Below are 23577 nucleotides of genomic sequence, written 5' to 3' on the forward strand. Positions count from 1 at the left end.
TGGGCACTGCCACCACGCTGGGCCGGCAGCAGCAGCGGTGCTGAGCTCTGCCGCTTGCACGGCTGATGGCCGAAAAACACTTTCTTTACCCCACCAGGGCACAGCAGGAACCATCCCGAGGGTTTGTGTGATGTGGGAGGAGACGGAGTCACCAGCCTGTCTCTGCCAGGACAGGGTACGGTGCTTTGCACCCACCAGCAGCGGTACCACGGCACCATCAGCTACCAGGAACCTTCCCAAGGAGCCTGGGACTCTGTGCACAGCTCGGGGGCACTTGGGACCCCAAACCATAGTGGTGTCACTGGCTCTGCCTCCACACGGAGGTTGGACAGGGGTTTGGGCACAGTAAGCTCTGGACCTGGCTGCTTCCTAGCCCCACGGCTGCCAGGCTGGGCACCCCAAGCCCCGCCGGCACACCACACTCAGGATCTGGCTGCCTGCCTGGGCCACACACACCGGCAGCTCGGGGCTCACCCACCAAAGATAATTTGGGGCTGTGACGCTCTGGGGCTTGGGTCAGGCCCAGGAGGCACTGCCTGACCCTGGAAGTTGGGAGGTTGCTGAGCGAGGCTGGGCTGGAGACATGACTTGGAGCTCTCCTTGGCAGCACAGAGAGACCCATAGGTTACGTTCCCATATAGTAGGGTCAAGTGATCCTAAAGCACGCGCGAGGCCTCGTTCGCCCTCCTGCATTCCTTGGCACTCGCCACCATCCCCAGAGCCTGCCCAGTCTCCCTGGGCTGCTATCAATAAGCAGCCACAGCTTCCAAGCATGCCAGGACTCCCCAAACTCAAGCCAAAGGGGACTGTTCCCAACACCCACAGCAGGACGGGTCACTGGGGTGTGCAGCATTTCTGCATGGAAAAAGCAGAAATATGTCTCACAGAGTTGTTACCCCAGCTCTAGAGCTGCAAGGAAAGGACATGGCAGGTCACTCTTGTCTCTCACAAGCGTGCGGGATGTCCTTTATCTCCCACTACAGCCAGACCAGCTACCAGGAGACCTCCAGGTCTGAGCTCTGCTCCCGGGACTGCACTTGCATCTGTGGGGAGGGAGGGGGACCCAAAGTCATCTCCTCACCCCAGCCCAGGAGATGCCCACTTCTCTCCCCTGCCAAGGAGCCTGTGGGGAGCGGTTCCCATACAGAGATTCACGATTACTTAATGACTGTACCCTTACCTAATTAAAATTAGTGATTATTAGCCCCCAATAATCCTTCAATACAGGCAGGTCATATAAATGCTAGTAATGATTTGTGGTTCGGAAGCAGTGGCTGAGACAGAGGCTCACGTACAAGTGTCTGTTCATCATCCAAAGCCAAGGACAAGCTTGGGAAGCCACACGCTAAACAGACACACACAGACACAGGGGTTTCACGTGAAAAGAGGGAAAGTAAAAAAACAAAGCAAGCCATCAACCAAGCAAGGCAGCCTCTAGGTCTCACTGCAGCAAGGTGAGGGGCTATACATATAGCTATAGATTTTTTTTTTTTTTTAATTCTGCGGAAGTTGGGAGTTGAGCAAATCTCTCCTGTGCTAGAGCTGGGAGAAAGGTAAGAATTGCAACAGGCTCCCGGATCGTCCCTGCCTCCACCTGCTCTGTGTCATCTCATTAAATGCCAGCGGGTGGGTGGGGTGATCCCTCCACACAGCAGTGCCTGGCACTGCCCTGCCCTAACACACTAGAAAGGGTGAGGCACACCCAGGCCGCCGGGCATCCTCCCTGCTTGTATTTACACGCTCTAAGGGCCATTCTTGCAAGTTTTTGCACTTCTTCTTGGCCTGCATGTGTTGGGAACAGGGTGGGAGGACAAAGGGATGCAGCAAGCTCTGGGCAGGCTAATCCCCTCGTTGGCATGCAGTCCAACACGTGTTTAAGCTTCCCTCCTGGGTTAGTTTGCTGCAGGGCTCCTGGAAGGCGCTGGTGAAGCAGCCAGGCTGGTTTGGTGGCACGTCCAGTCTAGAGGTACCAGCCGCCCCGGCTTTGCTCACAGCGCTGCGTGGTATCGCAGCATCACAGGACTGCAGCTGACAGCCCTCTAGCAAAAAAGGTGACATTCTTGTCCTGGATCTTATACTGGTAGATCTGGACGAGATCCTGCTCCGCTGTCAGCTCCAAGGACACTCTCCTAATTATTTTAATCTGCAAAAGGAAAGGAACAGGAATATCATCCCTTTGGCTGCCCCAGACACAGCATCCTCACCCCCACACACCTCTTGCTGGCCTGCAGGGAAGGTGGATGACTGATAGGAAAACCACACAGCTGCCTGTAACCAGCCCCCTTGGTGGCAGCCCCTGACAAGGGACCACGCAGTGACCAGGCCCCAGCGACCCAGCTGCCCTCCCAGCCCAGAAGAGATCACTACAAGCCAGGCTGAGATTCACCAACAGGATAGTTTGGGGAAGCTTCCCAGGAAATAGATATTTTTCTTCGCCATCTTCTTGGGGCAGGAGACAACCTGTACCACAGCTGCTGTACAAACGCCTTCGAGCTTCCAGGGATGGGGGAGTCCCCTGGTGGCAGGATATCCCTGAATATCCCCATGGAAGTGGAGTCACGGCTGTAAGAGCCCAGGTGCTCCTGCAGATCCTGGTGACTGCAGCAAGGCTGCTCGTTAGTCCTTAACCATGCTTCAGACCAGGCTAGTCCTGGGCCATCTCCCATGGGGCAGATGCAGCATCTCTCACCCACCCTTGGGCCTGCAGGCAGCGTTGTGTGTGACATCAACGTGTGCCCCCTCTCCGTGCTCTCCTGTGCATTACCTGCCCATGAACATCCTTGCAGAAGCCGGTCGCCAGCCCCTCTACCCACAGGATCAGGTCACTGTGATGACACAGGGAGTTCACAATCAGTTCGTTTTCCTCGTCTTCTGAATCCTCGTTGCTGTGAACCAGCACCACGATGTTTCCCTGGAAGGAGAGCACCAGGCAGCGATGAGCCCCTGGCTGACTCCTAATCCGCTCAGGGTAAGGAAGGGGAGATAGCAACGGGAGCTTGCACAAATGCCCTGCTAACTAAGCTACTTAGGCATCCCCCAGCACGGCAGCTGGGTCTGAGCTAAAGTCCGCTGGGAAAATAAACAGCAGATACATATATAAAACTCTGAAACAGTTTGCTGTATATATACTGTATTTACATATACACACATATATATTAAAAATATGCAGCCTAAAAATACATCAAGCCCTGGTTATGAGACAGCTGTCTAGTTAAACCAGTCTGTCAGGCCATGCAAATGGCAACTCTGAATGAATGCAGAACAGCTAAATAAAGACACGGCCAAACGGCCGCAGCCAGAGCTGTGATGCTTGAACCTTCACAGCTCTCACAAGAAGCAAAGAGCTCCCCAATGCAACACCAAATCTGTTAAAAATACATCCCAAGAGTCTCTGCCTCAGCCCATGCAGGTCACCAAGGACTTAAAATAACATGAAATTCCCAATCAATCAAAACATACTTTAAAGCTTTGGAACATCTTAGACAGAAATAGAAATGGGTTAGCATTATCATCTTTTTTAGCTGTTTTGGAGGTAAATATTCTCAGCAAGCAGAACATCCCTCGTCAGCATTTACAGCACAAAGACCCTGGCACCATACGAAGTGCAGGCTAACAAAACCTGACACCATCTACTTTATTTCACACTCAAGCAGAGAAAGAAGTGGCCAGGGTGGGGGACGCTGCAATGTAAATAGCAAAGGATGGATGTGAGTGTAATGATTTTTGGCTGCAATGCTCTCAGAAGTTAACACATCGCTGGGGAGATCTTTGTAGAATTGCTGCATTGTCACGTGCCCTTAGAAACAAGCTGGTACAACACACAGCAACACTGAAGATCGGCGGAAGCAGAGACTTGCATCCCCTCCAAGTGGGCCTTCATCTCTGCCCCCTGCAAGACTCATCAGCCCCTCACTACCTTCGTAACCCATTTCCTTCGCTGCTCTCCCACACGCACACAAACACGGGTGTGAGCAGAGATCTCTGGAGAGCCAGGAGCTGTAAGAAACAATATTTTAGACCTTGAATCCCTGCTCTCACTTCAGGAACAGAGAGCACCCTCCTCCTGGGAAACCAGTTGCAAAGGACCCTACAGAGGTACTCCAAGGACTAACACAACTCCCTGAGAGTGGCCCTAGAGCAATGATTTAAATTTCTTGGATAGCCAAAGCCTTCCAAACCTCACCATGCACAGGTGAAAAAAGAAAAGAAAGCCAAGCTTTGCTCCAGAGGCTCTTCTCTACATGTAGTGTACAGGATGCTGTGTACGGAGGGAGCAGTACCTTCAGCTGGTAGCACACCGTGACTCTGCAGTAGTGGATGAAGTCCAGCACCGCCACTGGTGTGGCACCCAGGCTGAGCAGGACGCTGAGGTCATCCACCAGCAGCACGGGGCCCTTCCAGGAGTCGCTGCCAGTGGGAGTCAGGGACGTCCGGACAAAGTCAAACAAGGCTTTGAGGTCAGAAGCGCTCTCACTGGAAGAGAAGAAAGAGGTCTCAAGGGGCTTGGCCCACACGCATGTTGTGCATCCCCCTCCTCACCCACTGACCCAATGCAGGGAACACCAGCCTGCACCCTCCCTGCTGTCCCCACTGCTGTGACAGTCACTGCTCCTTTACTCAACTGTGTGCGGTGAAACCCTCCTGCCCGGCTCCAGGGATCATAGAATCAAAGCATGGTTTAGGTTGGAAAGGACCTTTAAAGGTCAACTAGTCCACGCCCCCTGCCACAAGCAGGGACATCTTCAACTACATCAGGTTGCTCAGAGTCCTGTCCAACCTGGCCTTGAATGTTTCCAGGGATGGGACATCTACCACCTCTCTGGGCAACCTGTCCTGGTGTTTCACCACCCTCATATTCAAGAATTTCTTCCTTATGTCTAGTCTGATATCTGCCCTCTTTTAGTTTAAAGTGCACTTGGCCTTGTTGAACCTCATGAGGTTCACATCAGCCCACTTCTTGAGCTTGTCCAGTGCTTGATCCTGCCGCACTTCAGCAACACCCACTCACCCAGACCTGAAGGGCTGCATGGTCCCACGGCACAGGGGTCTGCGGGGTTTCAGTGCCTGCCCCAGGTCTTACCAAAGGCCCATCTACCCCAGCATGCGTCTGAAACAGCGGAGAACTGGGAGCATACAGAACAGAGCAAGTACGCAGCAGTCCTTGCCCAGAGGCGGTATCTGCCAATTTAACAGCCCTCAGTGGATTTTTTTTCTACCAAATCATCAGGGACATGGAGAAAGTGAAGTGGGAATAAAAATGAAAGCCAGCATGGTTAAAGCAGCACTGTTCTCTTGGATGAGAATAAAACTCAGAATAATAATAAAAAAAAGGCAATAAAACTGCTTGGATGGAGCTTTATTTGACACAAACCTGTTGAGTGCTGAAATAAATTTTCTCTAGACCTATAACATGCTTGGCAATGAGGATAGGGGCAGAAATTGCCCCAAAATGCTGGAGAAGGGGGACAGAATCTGAGCAGCAGGGAGAGACAGGGCAGGACAAGCACAGCAATGTGCACAGCACCAGCATTTCCCTTCACTTAGGTGCCCAGCTACTGAGTCCTCGGGCCTTGGAGGGAAGCCCAAAAGGAGCCAGGTCTCAGCTGTGGACCTCACTGCTGCTCTCGGTGTTGGCTGCAGTGGTAGAAGACATGAAGGGGAAAATGCTCTGTGCTGGGGGCCCTGCTGAGCCCCAGCAGAACCATCAACTGCTCAGGTTTACCTTATAAACTGAAGAGGACTGGACTGTCCTGACTGCTTCTCCTCCTCTCCAAACAAGAGGTCAAGGCAGGACTTGAGGCCTTCCAAGAAGACAAGCTGTCCCCGTTCTTTGGCAGCTGTCAGACTGACTCCCTCGAGAGAGGAAAACATGATGTTGCAGAGCGAACAGATTTGGAGGAATGGTGCAAACAGAACCAAGCGGATCGACGGCCGATTTTTATCAAGTCGTATCTAAATGTGCTAATAAAGTTAATGCTTCAGTCAGTCCTGCAAAGGGGATGAAACAGGCGGTTCTGTTACACACACTGGTGGACACATTTGCTCTCCTGCATTTTGCCACGAGATTAAAAAAAACCCACTGTGATTTGGGGGCTCAGACATCCTGGAATTGCTCCTGGGAAGACAGCTTTGTTGCATGGGAGAAAAACAGCTTCTTATCTAGAGGCAAGGAAAGGATGGGTACAGGCTTCTCCAGGCTGCCTCAAGGACCCTGCTGTGAGTAATTTCTTCGCCCTCCCTTCTTGGGTGGTGAAAGCCTTTGGTTTGCACTATCTCCAAATCATCACTGTGGCAATAACGACTCCCCAGCACAACCCACGCACCTGAGCGAGGCACGGCCTGGATCTGGAGAACGCCGTTGGCTGCGCACCCTGACGCTTGCACAACGCCCGGGAGAGAGCAGCGTGGCTGGGGCTCCCATGGGAAGCAGCCTCAGCCCTGGCTCCCCTTCGGAGAAGGAGGAGGGACCATGAAAAACTGCCTGGGGCCACCACTCAAACTCAAGCCAAGACTTCCTGCTCTCAGCCATGCTTCACGATGAGGCTGACCTCAAAAGCCACATGCTGGGTGCGTTCAGATTCAACAGAGAAAGCCCTGGCAGAGTTGCAGCAGACATGCAGAAAACCCCAAATGGAGATCTAGTTCATGAACTCCTGTCTCATCCTCCTTCCTTTCATCAGCAGGGGCTCCTTGTGCCAACCATTCCATAGCTCCTCAGCTTACTGGTAACTGCATCAGTCCACTTCTCAGGAGAAAATTTAGTACCTGTTACTGACATGATCGTGCAAAGATATCTCATGTGCACTATCTTCAAACCTCAGCCAAACTGTGCATTTCCCAGCAGGAAGAAGTGCAAATTTGCTTGGCTTTCCAGTGTGGGTTGCTTCCCACATTTGACAACAGGACTGTGATTTCTTAAAATGGAACCAAGAAGCATTAACGCAACATCTCAGCAGCCTGGAAATAGGGCTGTTGTGCAAGGCAGCAGGTAGGTGGACAAGATGGAGAGATAAGATGGTTTACAAAGAGTTCAGGAAGGTTTAGCTCAATGCAGTATTGCCTGACAGGCAGAACTGGTGAGCCAGAGGCAGGTAACCAGAAACAAGGATCCTGAGAAAGCAGTTCCCATATCCCTTGAGAGAAGACATCCCTTTGGGATGCTGCGAGATTTTGAACCCTCCGAAGGGAGTGGCTGAGCAGGACTGGTCAGGAACAGAGGTAAGTCCTAGAGCAGGAGCCCTTACCTTAAGCCAAGACTGGCTTCTGCCTGAATGCTGGAAGAGGCACACACCAGCAGCGCTAGTGCTTTTGACCAGGAACTTTTTAAGCATCACCGAAAATACAGATTTTTGCTTATTTTCTAAGCAATCATGCTGGGAGCTGCAGGACACTTGAGCACAGAGTCTGAGTTGCCCAGCAAGGGGAAGGCTCATAGCAGCTCTTCCCCCAGGACCTTGAGCACTGAACAGAGCGCTGTGCTTGGCACTGTCCCAACACCTTCTTTTGAAAAGACCTTGGAGGTTTTCCAAGCATTTCCCAGTCCTCACGACACCCTTGAGAGCCACTGCGCTCTCTTTGCTCACACACGAGAGGGAGATGCAGCAAAGCAATGTGTCCACTTCTGCCTCCTGCTTTCTACCCCTGTGTTTCATCTGCTCGGCCTTCCTGTTACTCTGACATGAAAATATAAGTGCCAACATTTTAAAGACCCTTTTCATCTCTTTTTTAATTAAAAAAAAAAAAGGAAAGATTGTAAAGCCACATCTTAAGCATCTGATCAATAAGACAATCCCTACAAGGGGCTGGGCCCAGCTGCTTGTGAGCATGGTATTTCCACATGAGGACCTCCAGAGAGAAGGTCTGGGTAGATAAGGAAGAGGTCCTTTCCAGGAAGATTAACCCTGAGCTCCTGCAAGGCTTATCAGTTGCCACACGTTCAGTGCTAATGAGAGGAAAGACAGATTTCCACCGCTTTCCCTTCCAGCTGAAATGTGAGGGGGAGAGATCCATTCATCAGGGCTGCTGCCAGAAAACGATGTCTACGGCAATTAGAAAACAACAGATTGGAGGCAACGTCTTCCGTCACAGCCAGCAGATACTTTGACAAGCGGAGACTACTCCAAGGCAAAGGCTGTCTGGCATGTCCCCACCTCAGATCCAGTTTTTACATCAGCCCTGAGCTTGCCCTTCTTTTTCCTGGTCTTCCACGCGTGTTTCTGGGAGGAAATCAGTCCCACTTGCCATGCACACTCTGGGAAGGAGAGCCAGCACTTTTGGACATACCCCTTTTGTTTTCAAGCACCTTCTCAATGAACAGTGTCGCAGCACACTCTTGCCTCATCTAATCCACATTGTCTCCTCTCTTTTCCCCTTCTCCCAGGCAATCCAGGAGCAGTAATTCCCACAAATGAGACTATTACAGAGCGTGGGGCCATTCACTCTCCTTGCCATACCTTCTGCTGGCCCCAAGCCCAGCAGAGGCTGATGTGGGCTGCAGGCAGAGGGATTCAGCTTTTCCAGGTGATATTTGCTCACTAAAACCATGCCAGAAAGCAGGGCAGGAACAGAGAGCTAAGGGAAGCCTCCTGGGCAATTGCAAGCACGCACAATGGAAACATTTCTAGCCAAGAACAGAAGAACCTTTATGTGGCAGGCCAGGAGCGAGGAACAGCCGGCAAATACCTGATGTGCCATAAAGCAGGGCTGGGTTGCACAATGGTCTCAGAAACCTCATCCCCTTGTGAATTTTTGGAGACCACAGGACTCGGCACTTACTGAAATGCTCTGCTACAGCAATGGCTAAATTTGCCATTAATGTCAATAATTCAGAAATGGATTTTAACTTTGCTTCAGCCATTTCTTCCTGCACACACAAACTCTATACTTCAGATCAGCAAGAAAAGAGTGTTGCCTTTGACGGCGTGGCGACCTGGTTCAGGAACGGCACGGCGACCAACCCCAGGCCGCTCGGGCCATCAGCTCACAGACACCAATGTGGTGGATGGCAAATGGCGTATATTGTTACGTGGCACAGCATTATATAGCTTGGGTTTACAACGTCACTTCTGTCTGCTTACATCATAAGCTAAGCTAAACGCTATTGCCTGTCAGAGGAGGGGCCCCATCTTTCCGTACAACGCGATATCTTCTGGCTGCCAGACCCTAACTACCTACATTTCCCCCCTCCCTATGCATAACTAAATTAGCTAAAATATAACAATCTTAAAAAGCATATATCATAAACTTGAATAAAAAACATAAGGTATGGTGGACAGGTGGAAATTAGGGGGTAACTGGTAATAATGGGGTGTAACTTGGGGTAACTAGAGATAACTGGGGTAACATTGAGTAAATACATTCTTAAAGTAGTTGCTGGTGTTCTACTAGCATAATGTTAACTTTCTCTAGCCGGCTTTTGACAAACGACACGAGCCTATTCAATATACAGGGTCCAAAGATCAATGTTATCACGATCATTGCGATCGGCCCTATCAAGGTAGATATCAGGGTGGTCAGCCATGGTGAATGGTTAAACCATGATTCAAACCACCCTTGTTGGGCTTCTCTGTCCCTTTTTCTTTTTTTTTAGACCTTCCCTAAGTTTGGCCATGGTATCTCTGACAACCCCAGTATCATCTGCGTATACACAACATTCCTCTCCTAGTGCAGCACATAGTCCGCCTTGTTGTAAAAACATGAGATCCAATCCTCTACGATTTTGTAAAACTACTTCAGACAACGATCTCAATGACTTTTCCAAAGCGCTGATCAATTGTTCAATTCGAACCAAATCTTCATCTACTGCTAATCTGAGGAAATGGAACCTTTGATTTTGTTCGACTAGTGAGGCTATTCCTGTTCCTGCCCCCGCGGCTCCTAGGGTTAGTAGGGTAGCTATGGTCAGAGCGGTAAAGGGTTCTCGCTTTTGTATATGATGAGAAGCTGAAAGGGTTTGATGATTATATATATATTCCTCAGGATGGTATATGATTCTTGGAATAATCATTACTTGTATACAAAATTCATTACTTCTACTGAACTGTATAAGAGATATACATGGGGTAATTCCAGTTTTTGAACATATCCATTTGGTATTATTGGCAGGAACCAGCCAATCAGCTTTTGATCCCTTTTTTAGTGTGGTCTCGTTTGTACATAAACGCTTTTTCTCAAGGGGTATGTTGCCGACACATCTACCCTGTCCTGATACATATTGCATCGTTATTCCTGGGTTATTCATAGCGTTCCATAGACATTGTGTTGGATTAGACCCATTCACTAGTTTTGGTTCAGAGGGTATACCTACTGCTTCATAAAAAGGGGGCCTTATGTCATAGCAAAGCCAGCAGTTTGTTGTCATATTTGGATTTGAAGAGTTCAATATCTGGTATGTTGAGTTCAACAGCTTTTATAGGGGAGGCATTTCAAATTCTAAAGTATTCAGAGTCTCGGTGTTATTGGGAGCCGTGTCCTCGGTATTATTCTTGGTATTATTTATTAAAGGTCTAGATGTTTGTGGGTTAAGAACTGGGTTAGGCCCCATTGCTTGGGGTGTTTGTAGCATAACCTTGATAATTTGTATCACTACTCCTGGATCTTTGGAAGCAATGTGAATAAATACTGACCACATTTTCCCTACAACCCAACCCATATTAGTCGGGTTTTGGATTTCCAAATTCAAATGGGTACAAGTACCTTTTTGAGCTATCATTCCATCGTACGCAAATTTTGGATGGATACACTTACTTGGTCCCCATCTTACCCGCAAAAATTCGTCTTCTTTTTCTGGTTTCCATCTATCACTTGTTACAATGGTCTCACATCCCCAATATCCACAAAACCAATATCCTGGATAGTTACAATAACTTTTTCCTGGGTTTGAACTGGGGCACCAATATGTTCCCCATAATGATTTAGATTTAGGTCCTCCAACCCTGGGGAATAAATCACCAATTGTAATCGTAAAAGTCGGGGCACCTGCTGTTATGCTTTCCTTTATCACTCGATTGCTTGCAGGGTCCCGTAGGAGCCACTTGAATGGCTGATGGTGATTGTAAACTGATTCTGCCCTTCCTGTAGTGACAAGCCCCAGAATCAAGATCACACAAAGGCATCGCAGCCCCCCCCGCAGGGGCTATTTTGTCGTTGTTTGAGTTCTGTCGGTGCGGAACTCCTAGGTGCGGGCAGGATGCTTGTCGACTTGTCGTCCTCTCTTGTCACCGGGGCGTACGGGTTACGGGGGTGTCCGATAATCCGGTCCTGTGGACAAAAACTCACAGTTTTCATTAGTTTTATTCTGGAGGTCTGGTTTAATGGACTTAAGTGGGCACCACTTAACTCTGCCATCTTTTCTGACCGCGGCATACCCTCGCCCTGTCAGCACTAGTCTCCACCCTCGTTCCCAGTCTCCCAGCTCATTTCTGACTATGACCGATGGGCCTTCTTCTAGCGCTCGAGTGGCCCAATGTTTTTGGACGGGGCTATTCATCTCTTCCCCCCTGGGGAACTGATTTAGTGCTAAAAGAGCGGTCGCTAGCAGGCGTGCTTGGTCTCCTGGGGGAACGGCGTTGGCAAAGCCTTCCGTTTTTGCTAATACCTCTAATTTAGATTTCAGCGTTTGATTTGCTCATTCGACTATGGCTTGTCCTGTGCTATTATATGGGATGCCGCGTGTTAAGGTGATACCCCATTTCAAAGCAAATGCCTGGACTGATTTAGAGACAAAGTTCGGACCATTGTCCGTTTTGATCTGATTAGGGACGCCAAGCCACGCCATGGCTGTCAGCCAATGTTGGATGGTCGCTTTGGAGTCGGTCCTGAGATGTTGTGTGGCTATGATCACTCCGCTATATGTGTCTACGGTTACCGCTAGCCATGCTCGAGGTTTTAGCAACTGACAGAGCGTAAAATCTGTCTGCTACACCTCGGAGGCCTTAAGGCCTCTGGGGTTGACTCCACTGGACCACAGTGGTGCTTTCTGACAGTGGGGACACGTGGCTACTATGTGTTTCGCGTCAGTGACCGAGATCCCGCATTTCTTTGCTAGCGCTTTAGCTCCGATGTGGAGAGACTCGTGCAGCTGACAGGCATCTCTTAGCGTCCACAACCCTTTTGCAGTGGCGTCTGCTTTGTCGTTGCCGGTTTGGAAAAACCCTTTGATTGGGTTGTGGCTGTTGACGTGGATGACCGATATGGTGCCCTTTCGGGAAAAAAGTGCTTTTTCCAGCATTAGGGCTGCTGTGGATGTTGACACGCCGGGCCCCGACATGGCTAAGCAAAGCTTGGCCACGAACATCGAATCGGTCACTATGTTGAGGTGTACCATTGGGAACAGTCTGCACGCCAGTACTACGGCCGTCGCTTCTAGCTGCTGGACTGAAAGCACACAGGCGGTCATTTTAATGCAGTGCCATTCTCCTTCCGATTGCCATACTGCCGCCGCGGTTGAGGTCGCTGAGGATGCGTCTGTGAAGACCGTTGGTCCCTGTTGGGGCTGGTCCATGATCTTCCGTGGAAGGTCGATGTCGACAATTGCTAGCATTTGAGTCCAGGGGGGTTTTTGTAGCATACCGGACTTCTCCGCCAAATCCAACGAGAGCTATAGCTAGATACTCTGACATCGCCACAGATTGCGTTGGAAGCTGTTTGCGGAAGGGTAGGTATATCCTGGCGGGTTCAATGCCCAGGTGTCTTAGGGCGAGTTTTCTGCCTTTCATGATGAGGTTACCAAGGCACTCGACTCCTGGAGAGAATGCACGTGACGGTTTTCCCAGGACTATCCATTGTATTGGTTGAGCTTTTTCAGGGGGCCCCTGGGCTAGTGCTCCTACTCCCCCCCCTTCCGTGAAGTGTACGTACAGATCGAGTGGTATATTCGGGTTCCACCTAGTGAGCGTGCTTGACGATACCTGTTGTTCGATAAAGTCAAGAGAGTTCATTGCTTCTGTCATCAGAGTTTTTTGTTCCCATGGGTTCTTTCCTTTTAGAAGATCGTACAGGGGGGCCATGATTTCGGGAGGGATTAAGACAATATTGCGGAGCCATTGCAAGGATCCTATTAATTGTTGCATATCGTGGAGCGTTTTGACGTGCCGACGGATTTTTATTTGGGGGGGGGGTTATGTAAGAACTTGTGATCCCCACTCCCAAAAAACTCACACATGGTCCTCTTTTAATTTTCGCGCTTGCAATTTCGAACCCGTTTGTTTTTAGAGTTTCTGAGACCGTCGACAAAAGAGTGTCCCCTCTTTAAAATAACCAGCAGCTTAGTGCTGTTACACCAGGGCCTGCCTGGACGACAGAGAGAAGGGCCACAGCATGAGAGGAAGGCTGCCAGGGGCAGTGTGCTTGTGGGTCAGACCAGGAATTCGATCTCCTCGGGGCCATGACATTCCTGGGTGGACCCAGCAAGTCCAGTCTCATTTTCCAACTGGGGAACCAGGTCCCAGAGAGACAGCATTGGATGGAGACCTGGACTCGCCCCACTACAGTCATCTGCCACAGCAAACCTCTGCTCGTCTCCCACCTAGCAGCCTGCCTGATGTAACCTCTGGAAGCAACACAGGAAGGATCAGGACAGCTCAGACAGTGGAAGAAGTGCTCAAAATGGCCAACGGCACCTTCCTGACTGCCACAGACACTACACGTCCCTGCTGCAGAGCCACAGTGTTGCAGAGCACCCAAACAGCGTGCATTACCAGCCCTGAAAGCTTTCATTATCTCACAGCACCACGCTCCATTATCACTGGGAGCACACAGACATTATCTCTGGCAATCTGTCATTTATTGATCAAGCCCAGAAATGCTTCTGAAACAGCAACTCAGCGTGACTGGAGCTGCGAGCTCCACAACGGAGCACAATTGTTCTTGTTCATTCGGGATGCTGCCAGCCAGGCAGCGTGGCAGCCCACCGGCCTGCCAGCAGTGACGTCCCTTCAAACCAGAACCGCCGCTTGCCGCTGGCCATGTCATAAGGGAAAGCAAAATATTTGCAGGAGAGAACTAGTAATGGAGCATGCGAGGCAGCAGTCATTAGCTCAAACAGCAAACACAGCCGTGGTACAAAGTGCGACGATCTGTGATCAGGCAACCAGCCAAGGTCTCTTCTCTAGTACAACTACTGGCAGGGGAAAGCAGAGGTGACCAGGCGATGTCCTGTCGTCTGTGATCTCAGCGCTGTGGCAGGGGACAGGGGAGGAGGCAAGAGAGAGACCAAATGGGGACAAATACGTTTTTCCTTTAAAACAAAACAAACATTGTACAAATGAGGGTGGGAGCACCAATCTGGCAAGCTGCCCTGGTGCCATTAGTCTTGCCGCAGCCTAGCATGTTCTCTACAATGTCGTGACAAATAACATTAACTATCCCTTAAAATTAAGTGCAGACCCTCATGAAAAGAGTGGGATTTGCAGAAAAGGAAAAGCGTAAAGCCAGTATTGCAGCACAGGCACAAAAATCCAGAGAAGCTTTTTCCTGCAAGTAAAATACATCACTGCATTTAGCTAACACAGAAGGAACTGGTTCTGGATTGGTAAGACCTGGCAACACTGTGGGGAAGCAGCACATTAAGGTAAGCATTACTTCAGCTGTGTATAAATATTCAGTATATTACCATACATCAAGTGCTACAAGGACCAGATCCACAAAACATCGCTGTAAAGACTGTGTAATACAACCCTGGCTCCAGGACCCTTCCTCCCAGGCCTGGGACCAGCCCATTCCCAGCAGAAACAGGAGCATCACTAAGTTATGAAGCTCTTGCAACTGCAGTCTTTTGTAAATGCATCATCTTCTGCTAGGAATGATCATGCATGGGAGATTTAACCTGTGGGTGGGATAACATAATGCAGGTGGCCACCCACGGGCCAGATTCTTCCAAGCAGTTCCCAGAAGAACTACAGCCTGACCCCCTGCAGCTCTCCCAGCCAGCACAGAGAGCCAGGCAGCTGGTCTTGAGCTTGCCACTGAGGAAGAGGAGATGGGAAGGGAGCAGCCGGTCACTTGAAGCGTGCAGCTCACCCGACTGCAGCACGACACAGCTCAGGGTACTGCCTGAAATCGGGGGTTGCTGCAGCCACGTAAATGACATCCCAGCTGGTCTCCAATAGAGATCTACAGCAGCAAATTCCTAAGCAAGTCTAAGAGTGAAAGCGCCCTGCCAAAAACCACCTTTACTGAGCCTGATGTGTTCATTTAGGCAAAGAAGGATTAAAGCAAAGACAAGATCTTATGGAAACTCAGACAGATATAAATAACTGATGTTACAACCTCCAGCTCCTCAGAGCTTTGGAAGAATTCACAACAACCGACCACACAGGCACCTGTGAAGTTACAACGCAAGACTGCCTCAGACTTGAAACCAACAGGACAGGGACAGCTCACGGCTGCGGGCGGGCAAATGTAATCGCTTCTCTGAACTCCCCTGGGCAAACCGTATTGTTCTTCTTATCACCTCCCTTCCCATCAGTAACCTTTTTGTTGAAGCATCAGACAGCAAATCATTTTGATTTGCATTGCACGTGTGCTCCAGCTAATCCTCATGTTCTCTCCCTTCTCAGGCTCTCCCACGAGGGAGATGACAACAGCACCTATTAAAAGCACACGCACAAGCTATGCGCCAGGAAATTTCACCACATTAGGCAACACACCAACAAACACAATTCTGCTTTTAGAGCAGGCAAGGATCCCATATTTAACAGCTGAACCTCCTACCTACACCAGTTGCTATGCCCTGTGCATAGCATAATGCCTGTGGGACATTTCCTGTCCCACTTAGCAAGCTCCCCCCAAGATTTCCTCCTCTCTGCAACATGAAGGCCAGAACTATTCCGTGCTCACAGAGGCTGGTTTGCTCAGCAGTAGGGAATCTGCTCCGCTGGGGAACTGCACGTTGAGTATCAGCCTGTGAGTTAAAGCTCCACATGGAAATGCTTCATTTGCTCATTCCATTTTATTTAACTTATGTCTCAGCTTTCAGACCATTGATCTCCTTTTAAAAGGTAAAAACGGAGTAGTAAAAATCCTGTTGCTCAACAAGCATCAAAACTCAACCCACATTTACAGTGGGGAATACAACATTAATGCAACACCTTGTTCTTCAACACCTGAAAGTCTTTATAAGCAGCCACACTGCTGGGATTTCCAGCAGAACCAGAGGAGGGAGGACCAATGCAAGCTGTCATCCCTTCGGCCCTGGAAGGTCACCTGGACTTCCCAGCTGGAGCATTTCACATCTGAGCCTTGTACAAAAAGCTGAGAGATGCAGTTTAAAGCCAAAGCTCAGACTGATTTGCTGACACTGGGAATGACCCTGCCTACTTTGTTTCTCTGTTTCAGGGTACACATAATCCTTGCCTGACTCACCACGGGAAGGAAATCTGTAAGAACATACTCCGTGCTTGTGGCTCCTCAGACAGCTCAAACTGATGGCTTAGCCCAGAGGCCAAAAGAGGCAGACAGGTGTCCTTCTGAATCTACAGGCGATTCAGCCCAAAGCACTTCACCACAACATAACCATAGGACAAAGTCACCTCAGGAGCTCCTGTGCCATACAGCCAGTGCATCTTGCAGGCGTACAGAGAGGCCCTAGGGACACGGACACCACGGTATTTTTCTCCCCAGAGCACTAATGAAACTACATCTGCCAGTCTGGGCCAGTCTGGGGAATGCTGATCTCCAGAAACATTTCTAAGCACAAAGAAAGCAAGCAGCCATTCAGCACTCTGCCCTCTCCAGGGCAGAGCCTGATGGGGCCCTTGCAGTGACCCTCGTAGCCAGGTTTTTGACCTATATCACATTCCTTCTCCAGCAAGAAGTGTTCTCCAGCCCCTGCCGCAGGCGCACCACTCCTGACCGTCCCCATCAAGATCTGGAAACATTTGCTCACATGCAATTCCTGTTCCCCATTCTCATTCCTTTCCACCCAACAGAAACTACCTGGACCTGTAATTATTAACCTACGCCAAGAGACTTACCAGCTTTTGTGCTACGATGTTGTAGTGACTGAAGGACTGGAGCAGGGCCACAAAGCAAACCTTACAGCCAGCTGGGTGAGAAGACAAAAAGACACATTATCATTTCAATTTTGCAAGCTGCCATTATCGAAGCACATAAATCACAGCAGCCAGGCTACAAATCTGTCTGGAAAGGCCTTGAACTGACGTAGGTCTAGGCAGCCCCTCACTTGCTCATGGCTGGGTTTTCAATTTTCACCTTTCTATAGGATTTCTGTATTAGGGAAAACGTTAGTCAGTTTAAAAAGAAAGGGAAAGAACAAGAAAAAGATGACATTAAAAAAGTAGGAGGCCCCTTTTCTGTCTCATGCCATCCTGCCCTGGGATCTCCTGGCACTGTTTGCTGGTATTACTGCAAGGAGGCCAATGGCCAGCCGTGACACAAACTCCTGAAACCACTGACATGCCAAAAATCCCTGTTTTGGGTCTCATAGGGCAAGTGACCTTGACTGGAGAAACACATAGAACAAGCAATTTTGACAAAGTTTGGAAAAGCCAGCACGTGACAACGTGGCCTTATGGTTTGGGCATGAACAAAATCAGTATTTGTTTCTCCCTGCCAGAGAGCAGGACATGGATTTCAAGTGGAACAAGCCAGTGGCCCCAGTTGAGCCTTCACTAACCCCTCAGGAGCTACCAGAAGTTCTGGGCACCAAGCAGGTACTTGGCCAACATGGGGGTGCTACAGACACAGAGTAACTGGCAACCAGGTCCTGGGGTGGAAATGAGCAGGTGACAGCAAGCATACCTGCCTTGAGATAAATTAATAATCCCAAAGGGCTGCCTACCCACAAGGAGGCTTCTCCCAGGCAGGCGGGCAGCTCCCCGCAACAACTCCCAGGACAGTGCGGCAGATCAGCATGTTGGCAGAGCCGTGCAGGGATGCGGGCAGACCCTGAGGCAGTGCCTCGGCAGAGCTGTCCCTTTAAACCATTCACACTGTTAATAACCTGCTCTCCACAGGCTTTCCTGCAGTTTCACTCTGTTCCATTAAGTAAAACAATTTTTTTAAAATGGGGTAAACCCATAGCTGAGGAAGTGGCACTTATGGGGGGCAGGATGCATTCAGCCCCACCACCTGCACAGCACTCCGAGCTAAGTTTCAAGTCTGATAGATACCAGATTTGCTGGGCTGGTTGCTTTGCTAACAGAAAGCTGGAGGAGTCCGTGAGTCCAGCACCCGCTCTACAGGGGCTGGTAGGTTACTCACAGGTGAAACTGTTACCAGAAAAGCAATCAGGCAACTTGCCAGGCTCTTTGTTTGTTTCTTTACTCCCTACCAGCCAGTTGATCCTGATATTTTTAATTACATTATAAAACACCTAGCTAGTGAAGGAATTAGAGTCCACACCTCACTGTCAGATGTCCATGTGATTTACAACGTTCACTGCACTAATGACGAAACAAAGTGCACAGACATTACAGGATGTACCCAAGGATACAGAGCAAGTCCCAAGAACAAGCCCAGACTGGGATCCACAAATCCTGACCTCAAGGCTTTGCGCTAATCCAAGGATGCCTCATGCTCTGCAAAACCAGCTTCTGCTCACGCAGAAACACTTTATGCTGAAGGAACCTCCAAGGAGCAGGCAAAAGCAAACCCTTGCCTTGGAGAGTCCTGCTGGTGACATACCTCTGAGGTAGAAGGAGAGGAAATGGTGCACCAGGAAGCTGCCATCTGTTCTGGTGTCTCGCAGCAGCGTGAATTTACCCTGAAAAAGAAGTAGCAAAATAATTTAACAGAGGAAGATGAGGGCACAAACTGCTCCTGGTTCCATCTTGGTAGACAAGACATCTGCTCAGGCTAGGGGAAACTCTGCAGGTATTAGTCAGAGAAAGAAGTGGACAAGCAGCGCTCCAGCCATCCGTCCGTTTACAAAGAGATGCCAGCGCTTCCTCCAGACACAGCCCACAGGGAGGCATCAGAAGATGTTGAGTTCACTGCTTTCTGAAAGACATGCCCACCAGCTAAAAGCCCTTGCGTTAGACTGAGACCCCAGCTGGACTCCCAAGCTCTGTGCCCACCAAGAGCCACCTCCTCACATGCAAAAACACCTGGCCGCTGCAGAGGACACCAATGAGCAGCACTGCACTTTCCAGTGCTGGCACATCCAGAGCACAGACATATTCATGCCCCTGGTGCTGGACACCATCGACACGGGTGGCTGTGAGCAATTTCCATCTCCCGGCTTTGTCCCCCTCTCCTCCAATTCACAGTCATTTTCTTCCTACTCCAAGTGGCCCAGATGGCAGGGGGACAACAGCCACCCACTCTGTTCCCAGTCCATTCTCCCATTGCCACAGCCAGCACCGCCTGTGCGCTTAAAATGGCAGCCCTGCTACAGCTGCTGCTTCTACTGTCCCCAGACATCCCTCCCTGTCCCCTGTTCCAGGCTTACCTCAAACATGCCATGTTCAGAGCAGAAAACCTTATCATCAAAATATGTGTACTGGAGCAAAGCTCTCTGACAAAGTATACACCTTGTTTTGATCACGCAGGAAATTAATTCCGTTCATCAGTGCATGCTTGTTATCAGTACCAGTCTCATCAAGGCATTTGTTTCCATTAAAATCTTAGTCAAGATGTTTCTTTAATCAATACAAATCATAGAAGAGCTGCTTTTAATCACAGAGAACTTATCAATGCCTTTTTTTTTCCTCAATCTATTAGAAGAAAACAAAAAGCCTTTTGCAGCAACAAGCAATCTACCCATAAGCAATTCACAAGCCATCTATCAGAGTTAACTCCCCAGTGCCTAAAAGACAAAGTTACAAAGCGGTGCTAATGGAATAGCAAATATTGAACACATCTGCAGGGAATGCAAAGCAGAAACCAGGGTAGAGAAGCACTGCTCTGCCTTAGCCAGTGAGAGAGCTCTTTCCCACCCAAAAAAAGGTTTATGCCTCTGTGGCCATTACAATAACAGGAGACACCACTTCCATGAGCATCTCACTAAGACGTATCCTCCATGGCTAAGCCTGGAAGACTCTCTAGGTTCAAACAGCCCAAGTTCAAACGTTCAGCGGTTTATCTTCTGCACGACTCCATCCCCTGCAACTCCCCTCTTCCCTGCAACAGCAGGCTGAATGCCACCCCGAGTCCCTTCCTTTGCCTGTTAGCTCTCAAAAGGCTCCCTCCTTTGCTCCCACATACGCTGTGCAGAACACGGCAGGATGCTATCATTCAGAGCATACATTATTTCGCTTTTTCAAACCTTCCAGTTATCAACCCTTAAATCCTGCCAACCCTCGATTTGCTGTCACACTGCAGCTGCTTAGATAGCACTCAAAACTCTTCACATCTGACGCTTGGATGCCCAGCTAGCCAGGGGTGGAAATGTCCAAACGGTGCATCTCCAGAGCCAGCAGCTGCACCAAAGCACAGCTGGGGGAAGGAAGGAAGGCAACAGCTCCTGGAAAGTCCAGCACCCTGCTTGTGGTCACAGAACTGCCCCAAAGCCTTTATCAGCTCCAGAGCACAGGACACAAGTACAGGAATTGGGGTTCTACCAGTCGTGTTGACACAAGGAGGAAGGCATGCAAAACCAGCAGGAATCTGCAAGGCTTTCCAAGGTCTGAAAACCCCTGTGGTCATGCTGCCATCATGTGAGTCCATGCACCTCTTGCACACATCCCCACAGACTATGTATATCAAACTGTTTAGCAGCGGCCGCAAGAAACCAGGTCCCTGGAGGTCCTGAGCGCGGGCAGCTTCCCCTTGCTGCCAGGCAAGAGGAATTCTCCTGCTGAGAAGCAGGTAAGTCCTGGCCGCACCACCAGGACCATGTTTGCTGGCATGCAGAAACCCCACAGCCCCCAATTTGCCACCACAGACGTGCGGTCTGATTCTCTTCCCTCTTCTGCACATCCTTCTCAAGCCCAGAAAGATGCTGCTGGGGATGAAGCACTTCCAAAGAGAAGGCCTTCTTGTAACACCTTCTCTATCTGTCTGCCCCACACTCTGCCTTTTTTTTTTTCCACTCTTTCCACCTGCAGGCTACAAGGCAGAAGCTGCAGCTACTTGTTAGAAACTGCCAAAATCCCTTGGCAGGGCAGCAGCGGGTGTCACAAGCATTCAGCGGTGACATGTCAGATACACCTACACAGGCGGCAGCTTCATCCACCTACCAGCCCTACAGTGAAGGCATTTGTCAGCATTTTGAAAATGGCACAAACCAACCATGGAGACACAAAAATCAGGATGGCAGAGATGGGAAGAAGAGATCTGCAAAGGGCTGATGCTTTTTTAAGCACAGCAGGACACCAATTTCTAGCCAGCCTTGGCCAGATATCTCAGCACACCCCACGGACTGTGTCTCGCAGGAGGGAGAGCCCATACCCAGACTGCATGGCTCTGCACAGTAATCAGAGACAATGAGCGGCACAGAGGGGGACTCACAAAACAAGAATACTCATGATTTACCACCAGCTTAGTCCATATCACAGTGTATAAACTCCATCTTCCAACTCTGGCATCAGGGAACACCACTCGTTCTGCAGCCAGCCATATACTGGTGCTACACTACTGCCAGACACCTCGAGGAGGAATCTGGAGCGTGCAATGGGAAGTCCAAGTCCCTGGCTGATGGGAGAGGAAGAGCCAACAGAAATCTGAGGCAATTCCTCACATAAAGGAGCCTTTTGTTCAGCTTCTCTGTCGTGTCCTGCCTGGGCTGCCAAATCAAAAGTCAGGATCTTCAGGCCAAATCTCCTTTTGGTTTTGCTCTGCAGAATTTCCTATTCACATGAAGGTGAGCCCCCTGCCTCCAAAACTGGGCTTGCAGGTGACAGCATCCCCACTTATCCCATGGCTCCACCATCAAAACCTGCCTCAGAACAGGCTCCACTCTGCCAACAGTCCAGTTCCACCAAGGGCTCCTCGCTTAGCATTCCAGGTACATTAAAAACCCAGTCATCAACCCACAGGAACCACAGGGACTTGGGAATTTACACAGCATCAGTCTATCCTTTACGGAGAATGACACTGCTACCACCGAACCTTAGCCAACAACCTCTACCAGGTTTGCTTTGAGCCTCGAGGGCCTGACCTCTATCGAGCAGCACTCTCCCAGCTCTTCCCCGGCATTTTTTCCCCAGCAGACCAGCCCTGTCCCGCTCCAGGCAGGCTGACAAGGAATTACCTCACTGGCATTTTCCAGTCCAGGGAGAAAGCTGCCCTGCTCACATCATAAGCTCTACGAGGAAAGAGGGGAAATTCAAGACTTACAAAATAAATTATCACCCCAAACCTGCTTTTATTACCTAAGTTACTATCTACCAGGAAAGACACAGAGTAATGTGTAACACGTGCGTATTTTATTAACTTTTTACCTGAAGCGCTTTGCGGCTTTTATACAGGGCGAGGGCACTTAGTTACAGCGTGACTTCATCAGCACAAAAACTGCAGGGATTAACTGAATCAATTTAGTGGCCTAACGGAAGAGAAACCTCTAAAACACACCAGAGGGCCCGGAACGAGCGCTGGGTGGCGGGTCGGACCCCCAGTTTTGCCGTTATCCACGACACGGCAACCACCAACGCACAGACACGCCGAAGGCGGCGGGGACAGGGCCCGGCCCCTCCGATACCGAAGCCTGAGCCGTGAGGGGCTGCGGGGAACCAGGGCCGAGCGAAGGGAAGGGCCCGGAGGCCGTTCACCTCCGCCGGAGAGGCCGAGGCCGAGGCCGCCGCCATCCCGCCCTCCCGCCTCCGCCGCCTGACGAGGCCCCGCCCCTCCCAGCATGCACCGCGCGGCTCCCGGCGGCCAGCGCTGCCCGGACTACAATTCCCGGCAGGCACCGCCACAGCGGCCCCGCTCCCTCCCGCCTGACCCTCCCGTCCGCCCGTCCTCCCTCTTACCGTCTCCGGCCGCTGCGGGGAAGCGTCCAGCAGCTCGTTCAGCTCCGTAAACATGGCGGGCGGGCGGCCGCCGCGGAGAGGACCCGGACACTTCCGGGCGGGGAGAGGCGGTGCGGCCCCCCCTAGTCACCTCCGCGCATGCGCTGCGTGGAGCCGAAGGGCGCCGCCTGCTGGAGGGGCGGGGAGCCATGGCGGGCGGCCTTCGCCTCAGCCCAACCGTCCCCGCTCCCCTCAGCGACCCGGCCGGGCCTCGGGGGCTGCCCGGCCTTACCCTGCCTCAGCCGCTGTCCCGGGACGGGTCCCAGATGTCCCTGGAGAGATCTCCAGCATCTTCCCGGGCAGTCTGTGCCGCTGCGGCTGGGCCCAGCGCCGCGGTCTCCCTCGGCGGCCATGCTCCCCCTCCCAGGCAGCCTGGGGAGGGATGAGCAGCGTCGCTGGTCACCCTCACCCTGGTGCTCAGCAGGCCCCCGCGGCCTTCTCAGCCCCTCCTGGTGCTTTGGGTTCATCCTGCTGCAGGACTTGGCTTTTTCCCGTGGTAGAGCTCCATGAGGATCCTGTCAGCCCATCATCTCTCCAGCCTGCCCAGGGTCCCTGAGTGGCAAGCATTCCGATCGTTAATGAAGGTGCTAAATGGGACTGGATCCCAGTACACACACAGACAGACAGACAGACACACCCACCCCTTGCTAACTGCAGGTCCCTGGGT

General features: G+C 50.7%; 1 protein-coding gene across 5 annotated transcripts; it reads right to left on the reverse strand.

Moving 5' to 3' along the window:
- Positions 1–1232: 1232 nt before the first annotated feature.
- ELP6 (elongator acetyltransferase complex subunit 6) lies at positions 1233–23026 on the reverse strand. Of its 5 annotated transcripts, XM_069778436.1 has the most exons (7): positions 22872–23026; positions 18646–18724; positions 16974–17044; positions 5723–5853; positions 4281–4473; positions 2765–2911; positions 1233–2143 (listed from the first exon to the last, which is right to left on the reverse strand). In XM_069778436.1, the coding sequence occupies exons 1-7, from the start codon at positions 22923–22925 to the stop codon at positions 2015–2017; spliced, it is 804 nt and encodes a 267-aa protein (XP_069634537.1). In that variant the 5' UTR covers positions 22926–23026; the 3' UTR covers positions 1233–2014. The 5 variants fall into 5 exon arrangements, with proteins under 5 accessions (XP_069634537.1, XP_069634539.1, XP_069634540.1 ...); XM_069778438.1 differs by lacking the exon at positions 16974–17044; XM_069778439.1 differs by lacking the exons at positions 16974–17044; positions 22872–23026 and adding an exon at positions 22344–22704.
- Positions 23027–23577: the final 551 nt, after the last annotated feature.

Source organism: Haliaeetus albicilla, chromosome 2 (assembly GCF_947461875.1).
Source record: "Haliaeetus albicilla chromosome 2, bHalAlb1.1, whole genome shotgun sequence".
In the NCBI taxonomy this organism is placed as follows: Eukaryota; Metazoa; Chordata; class Aves; order Accipitriformes; family Accipitridae; genus Haliaeetus; species Haliaeetus albicilla.

Bases quoted from the DNA above. Each gene is read 5' to 3' on its own strand.
- ELP6 (XM_069778436.1), bottom strand. From the start codon at position 22,925: ATGTTTACGGAGCTGAACGAGCTGCTGGACGCTTCCCCGCAGCGGCCG. The intron at 17,045-18,645 runs GTATGTCACCAG...CTTCTCACCCAG, and splicing joins CCTCTCCTTCTACCTCAGAG to CTGGCTGTAAGGTTTGCTTT. The intron at 5,854-16,973 runs GTAAGTCTCTTG...TCCTCTCTCGAG, and splicing joins ACATCGTAGCACAAAAGCTG to GGAGTCAGTCTGACAGCTGC.